The 7464-nt window shown below is 38.4% G+C and overlaps 1 protein-coding gene across 1 annotated transcript; it reads right to left on the bottom strand.

Annotated features, from left to right (window-relative positions):
- Window positions 1-318: 318 nt before the first annotated feature.
- On the bottom strand, window positions 319-6987 carry KIAA1456 (KIAA1456 ortholog). The gene is made up of 3 exons (XM_010135184.1): window positions 6834-6987; window positions 3442-3615; window positions 319-1355 (listed from the first exon to the last, which is right to left on the bottom strand). The coding sequence occupies exons 1-3, from the start codon at window positions 6985-6987 to the stop codon at window positions 319-321; spliced, it is 1365 nt and encodes a 454-aa protein (XP_010133486.1).
- Between the last annotated feature and the right edge of the window lie 477 nt (window positions 6988-7464).

Below are 7464 nucleotides of genomic sequence, written 5' to 3'. Positions count from 1 at the left end.
ATAAAAAGGTTTTATTTCTCAATAGAAAAGTATATCTAAAAACACAATTATTTGCTAAAAGCAATACAAAAGTCTCCAGTTTTAACTTCATAAAATTTTAACAAAACATAAATATTGTTCACCACTTACATTCCTATGTACAGACCTCGCATTAGATAGCTAAATAGAGATAATAATAAATAAAAGAGATAGTAACTCAGGAATTAATGGCACATGACTACATGAGATTCAAACTCCATGTCACACTGCACAATGACGAGAACACAAGGAGCAGCTTAAAATCCTCAGTCACTGGATTCTGCTTTATTTTCTTTACAGCTATGTTCCTCTTTTCTCCGCAATAATGCACCAGTTTCCATGGTCATAGCAGGAAGAAAGTATCTGAAGCTCAGGCACGTGCTCTTCTACCAAAGAGCACAGCTCCCCTTCCCGAAAAACATGGTAATAACGCATGAAGGCTTTTGTATCCAATGTGGCACCCGTTTCATCCCCAACAGACACTGCAGAATCCAAAGCAGAGTCAGTGGAGTCAGTTGTTGAAGTTCTTTTGAAAAACTTGTCAGCACTAGACTTGCCAGCACCATCTTTATTACATGCACAGCTGTAGTCCCTGTCTTCCACTGGGCCATTTATAAATGAAGCTTCTTTACTCTTGCTCTGAGCTACATTTTGGTGTCCTCCATTTAAACATAAATTGTTCAGTGCACCTGTGGCTGGTGACCACTGCGGTTTTTTGAGAGGCAGGCTTTCCATGAACACATCATCATCATCTAAACTTCGTTCTTTTAGCAGTGCCCCATGGTGACCTAAATCCAAACTGCAGTGTCGCGGATGCTGAAAGGGTACAGTACTGTTTGTCCATTCTCCTTCACTCTTCAGGGGCTTCATTTTGTCAGTTTGCTTTCTCAGGGCTGATTCGTCAAGGGATCTGGAGAAAAACCATGAGCGGAAAGATCTTCCTAGAGCACTGCAAAATCTGTTTTCTTCCTCAGAAATTTTCACGCAGCAGGCTCTGGATAAACAATGGTCCGTATTGTGGGAATGTTTTGAATCAGTTTCTGGCTGCAGGTTGGTTTGGTAGCTGCAACCAGAGATGACCAGCTGTGCAGGGTGTATGTCTTGCCTTTTTACAGCATGCACAAACTCACCCTTACTTCCAGATTGATTTGATTCTGAAAAATGCCGTGAGCACAAGGCCTTGTTCCAAGGAACAAATACGTCTTGTTTCTCAAAGCGACGATTCTTTTGTTCCATAGCCCAAACATAAATCATCATCTGGCCTCCAGGTATCAATACCCTTGCCATTTCCCTTATTGCTTTGATTCTTCTTTGTTTAGTTGAGAAATGATGGATCACTGCAAAAAAGGAAAGGCATTATGTACTGAATATTAGTAAGGACATAGCATTTTTCTCTTCAACCTGTTCTCTGTGTTTAGTCATTTTAGTTCCATATCCCAAGTATCACTCACTGTAAGTCAGCAACAGTGCTGAATTTATTGGTACCACAGCACGAGTTTAGCCCAGCATGCTCTCTTTTACGTTTATGTTCAATGGCTAAAAATAGGAAAATCCCAAAGAAGGAAATTCATCACATCCCAAAACGGGGATTTAAGAAAAGTCAGGCATATAAGCTGGAGCCTTCTGTTTCTCTGCATCACCCATAAAAGATCATAGCATGACTAGCTTTCTCTTAAATGTCTGGTCTTTAGGTGAGTTAGGTAGTGTTAAATTTGACTTCAATTTTTGTGATGCTTTTCAGACTTATCCTCCTGAAAACAGAAAATCTTTTCACTGTGTAACAAATACAGCAAAATGCAGAAAAAAGATATTCTGTATTTTTATATGAGTCCACTTTCAAAAGAGCTAGTGAGAAAATGTAGACAGAAATATTTTCTACTGCTTTAATCTTGCAGAAAGGTATTGCCTTTACAGATTGTTTTGAAGATAAAAAAATGAGAAGTATCTTGGTCTACATTGCATGTCTGAGAACAATGATTTTTTTATTACATTATGTGATGCTATTAAAAACTAAAAAGTCAAATTTAAAATAAAATTGATGACTACATTTGAATTTTCTTTCCAGGATAATTTCCACATTTTCAAATGTCACTGTAATGCGAAGTGAAGTTACCTTTCAAGTTTTCTACACTGTTCTATCTTCCTATTCAACCTGAAGGAAACAATTCTAACAGCAAGAAAATAGCTAGAACAGCTATTTTCTCTCTAAACTCTCAGAAACATTAACTTGTACTGAGATTGGTCACATTGATCATGTTATTCTATATGTCATCAGTACTGGATTTGATTCAATCAACGACATAAAGAGGACTGATTCCATAGTTTGATACAAGTGGACTTGGGGCCATCCACTTCCACATGCAAAACAGTCAGTCCACACATATAATAATAGTATATGTTCTTAGCTGAAGACATCTCCATACCTTCTGAAAAATCATCCATTATTGTTAAATGTGCAGAAATACCATGTGAGCTTTTACTCTTGTTAGGCCTATAATTGGCATAAACATTAGATAGGTACGGTACCCTTCAAAGTCAGCTGCTCTGATGGCACTGAAGTTATGCTACAAGACCTCAGATGTGCCTAGGGCTCACTGGTTAACTAGCCATCGTGAAAGAAAGTAGTGTAGATACTGGTTGCATATTAGTCACCCTTTCTTTCACCCTGCATATGTGAAAAACACATTTTAAGATACATTTCTATCATATTTCAAGTAGTTTGTTAATTGCTACCAACAAGAATTATCATGCTTTATATTTTTGATGATACAGTGAAACAGCCTGAAAGAAGTTCAAGCAGGAGTAGAGCCAAAAATGTAGACTGTAACTGGGTACTCTTAACTATTCTTCATCTACCCTTTTCCAGTTTCTTTTTCTCAAATTATGAGGAATATTTTCAATAAGAGAGGTCAGAGGATTTAAGATACTGAGATGCTTTACTCATTTCAGACAACAGGGACTTGTATGGCTCTAGGTCTTACTTCTTGACTATTCTAACACAAATTTCAATTCATAGCACTCAGTATTTAACACGAGTTTCAAGTTCTGCTGTAGAGAAAGCAAGTTTTCATTCAATGCATTTGCTGGTCAAAACAGATTCTAAGGAGGAAACAGGAGTTTATCTTGGTCACCTAATCTGTTTAAACTGCAAGCAGTCATGTTTGTATTAGTTTTTACTTGTTTAAAATGCATGCTGGAAGGAAATCTTTTCTTCACAGGGTGAACAAGACCTCATATAAACAAATGATCAACATACTTCCCGGTCAACAGTGCCTCTGTGCACTGGAACTAATTTTTTTCATGATTACTACATCCATTTCAGTAATATCTTCTGTGATTCTAAGGGAATTGTTTCAATGGAAAGAAAAGGATCCCCCAAAACTCTCACTTGCTGTGGTTCAGAACGCATGTATGTTGCCTTACCTCCAATGGAGATGACTGCATTGAAGCACTGGTCCCTAAAGGGAAGGTTAAGGTTGTCACATACCAGAACTTCATCATCTTTCTTCCTTGCAATCTCTACCAATGGTCTGCAGTAATCACAGCCAAGACTATACACTTTACTGTTGACACCGAGATATTTTCCAGTTCCACAACCTAAAGAAAAGAATAGTAGATCAGAAGTCATATGCTCCAAACATTTGCTATCCCTCTCAAAGCAGTGAAAACAATGGGAGGACTTTCCTCATTCCAAGGTTTCTCAGAGAAAAAAATGAGGGCTTGCTCCTACTAGCCTCTTTGCCACAGGGTTCATTTGGACTGTTCGAAATTCCGTGTGTTCACACCATTAGTAACACGTAACAGTACCAACATCACCAACAAAAATACACAGCCCTGTGTAATAGCAGGTTATGCGTATTTCTTTGGGGAATAAGGGTAAGTGCAGGTGGGAGGAGGAAGAAGTGATCCTCTGCAGTCACTACAGCACGCAGTAGAGCAAAAAAAACCAACCATGCTGCTTCATACTGAGCTTTTATATAGCCTAGTATCCTTTTTCTAACAACGAGCATAAATTGGAAACAGCAAGAACAGGGTAAGCATTAAGACCCTTTTCCTCAATACCCTTCCAGCTTCAAACTACTTTCTGTTCAGGGGATTTCCCGAAGCCAGTGTGTTTTGTCTTTTTAGCGACCTGCAACAGGACTCTCTTCCAAATCCCTTCCCCATCTTTGCTAAATCCCAAACAGTACCTCCCCAGTGCATCCCATTTCTTTCTAAGAAATCCTAAACCACAGCTGGCAATGACACAAGTCAGAGAAGAAACTTCAGATATAGACCTGAAAGTAATTGTGTATCATAAAAAGTCCTGCCATGATGCAGGAACATCCTCTTTCTCTCTTTGTGCCAATGCATTTTGTCCTGATTTCACTGGATTAGAATCACTGGCCTGCCGTGGTCTGCAGCCCATCAGCAGTTTGGAGTCAGCCAGGCTGACCTGAGCTGGCTCACTGGTGTGTCCCAGACCACAAACACCACCCTCATTGTAAAGGGGGAAAGTTTGCTGAGGATGGGAGTTTGGGGCTTCTTTCCGATCTTTCTCCTCTTTCTGTTTCTTCCATTCTGCTCCCCAGGACTGCTTTCCCTTTTATTGTGAGTGCTGAACATTTGCTGGGCGGAGTACAAATTTCTATACTCCATATTGATATTGGTATTAGTTTGGCTGTTCCATTAAATCTGATTTCATGTCAACCTGCGGGTCTTCTCCCCTTTTCCCAATCCCCCTTCTTTGCTGGGGAGGAGACACTGGGTGATAGAGCAACACAACTGCTATAGCTTAGCCCCAAATATGGGCTAAATGTAGATTATCATAATGCATGTAAATGTAATGAACTGTTCCAGAATGTCTTCCACCTAAAAGAATGTCGTCTCAATGACCGTGCTGTACTAAATTAAAATCTTTGGGAGTGTTCTTCAATACCATATGCATAACAGGCACTTTTCAAAATTAGATAAGGAAACATTCACCACAGTTATGGGTCAGTAGTGAAGAATAATTTCTGAAAGCTGACAGCCAAGCAACGGGGTAGCAGCTTGGCAAAGAGAACCATCTCAGCATTGGTAATTCAATTTAAAGGCCTGGAGTTATCTTTAGAAACATCACTGCTTCTTGCAGCGCTGCTGCTCTCGTTGATGTTAATGTGCACCATTATCTAGAGGGAGAACAGCACAACACTTCAGTGGTAAAAAAAAAGGGCACATTTCTAAAGGGAAAAACCAAACACTGTTCTTTGAAATAGCCCTTGAGAGAAATGAAAAAGATTAATATTGTTGATGCAGTTCAGGGAATATATGCAATAAATCAGGACGCTCTGCATGTTAGTTAGAAAATTAAAGTATTATTGGGTACTATGTTTGAAGGAACACATTTAGTCAAACGTGCATTAATTTAGAATATCCAGCTGCTTATTATGTGGCTTTTGGTTGGGTGCTTTTTAATGACAGTGAGTTTTTGGAAGTATAGGGTCCTCTCCAGAATGAAGATAAAGAGTGGCAACACTCCCAGTACTCTTAAAAATCTACAGATTCACTTTTAAATGAGTCATCAGGAGGGTGGATTCCTTCATGAAGCTGTTAACAATGGCCATGCTATTGTCATTTATTTTGATGAATTAACAACCACAAGACAATTAGGCAAAATGATATTTTAATAAAAGGTGATATTAAACAGAAAAGGAAATCATCAATTGAAGATCTCCTCCCAAAAATACATACCAAAAAGTAGTCAAATACCTGTAGATTTCATAAACTTCATAAGAGGAGGTACCTTGTGTGCCCTAGCGAAAATACTCTTACCGGCAACTGTAAGCATCTACCTTCTCTCCAGATGTATCATGTGCATTTAAATTATTTCAGCTGAAACTGTAACAGGGTAGTCTTAAGCTTTCAGCAACCACTGTGATACCTGCTGATAAAGCCTCAAAGAACTTCAGCTAAGCTTCAAACGGCTTCTGTAGAGGTGACAAAAAATTTTGGCTGAGAAACACCACGTTAAGCTGGCTGTTGAATGAGAGTATGACATAGGGTATTTCCTGAGATTGCTATTGAAAATGGTGCCGACATAAAAGAAGATACATATTTAAAAAAACAGCAATCAAGTATTTGGGGGCACTGCTTAACAGCAGCAGAACTATATCTTATCTTTTGATAATAAGCATCTTCAGACAAGGTTTTTCTCTTACAGGATAAAGCAGATGCATAATTTATTGCATACATTTATTACACTTCACTGTGAAAAAGCATTTTATTAGTCTAAACAGTGAGGAAAATCCAATGTTGCAAAAGAGCATCTGTTTTGCAGTGATGTGCTATACAGGACTGAAATCGTAACAGAAACAAAGCAAACACACCGGGTCCTGAAATGCCTAGAAAGTCTGTAGGTGCAACAGAAATTCATGATAGAAATTGAACATGTAGGCAAGACAATGCCGTAGCAGGAAAATGAGGTTTTGGTGTCCATATTCAGGATCATAGGGAGAGTCTCAGGCCATAACTTCTTTTTTTTAATAGCAATCACATCCAAAGATTTCTCTTAAGATAAAACCTTGGGAGGAGGAACAAATGAAAAGCAATAAACTGCAGAACAGCAGTACTTAATCCAAGAGATCTAAAGAAGCTGAAATACAAAATAGTTGAGCTATTAACACCATTTTTATAAAAGGAGTCCAGGGCATCTAATAAGGGCTTAAAAAAATTTTTAAAACCATCTTTAAAACACATTTAAATTAGTTTTAAAAATCTGAAGGATTCATATGATTAACATAAAAACTAATAAAATTTATAGACAATCTTTCATGTAACCTCAAAAAATGGCTTACCTATATCAGCAACGAGACTGCCAGGCTTTTGCTCCAGCAGGAAGTTTCGAACACGAGGCCATGCTTTGGTCTGCAGATCGTTAAAGTAGGCAGCGGTATTTTCATACACACTATGGACGTGCTGCTTTTCTAGCTGGGTAGCCTCATGTTCCATCCTGAAAACATAATGAAGAAAGATCATGTACAACACAACACAAACTGCTGAAGGCAGAGGTGTTACATTTTATAAGCATACATAATCCGGGACCTTGTAAATTCACATCCATAAAATCATTACAGCCATGTAACCACCAACATATTTATGAAATAAGTAAGTCTTTACTCAAAGGATCTAGTTTTATTTCACGGATGTCAAGAAAAAATTTGAATGTATTATCTTGCCTGAGAAGCATTATATAACTGCACGTGCCTATTCAATTATATGCACATTCTTAAGTTCACCTATGTAGGAAAAGCTTGTTTGGTGCAAAACCGAGCCTGTATTCACCAGAAGCGCAAAATGACTAAGAACAGAAAGTTAAGAATAGACTTTCCAGTTGTAGCTAGGGTGAGTAGCTAAGCAGACTATCAGTATGTTATCTGAAATGTAGCCTGGACCCTGTGAAAGCAAAGCCCTAAGTCACTCATCGAC

Source organism: Buceros rhinoceros, unplaced genomic scaffold (genome assembly GCF_000710305.1).
Source record: "Buceros rhinoceros silvestris isolate BGI_N320 unplaced genomic scaffold, ASM71030v1 scaffold26884, whole genome shotgun sequence".
NCBI lineage: Eukaryota > Metazoa > Chordata > Aves > Bucerotiformes > Bucerotidae > Buceros > Buceros rhinoceros.
This window is presented reverse-complemented; position numbering and strand designations above follow the sequence as displayed.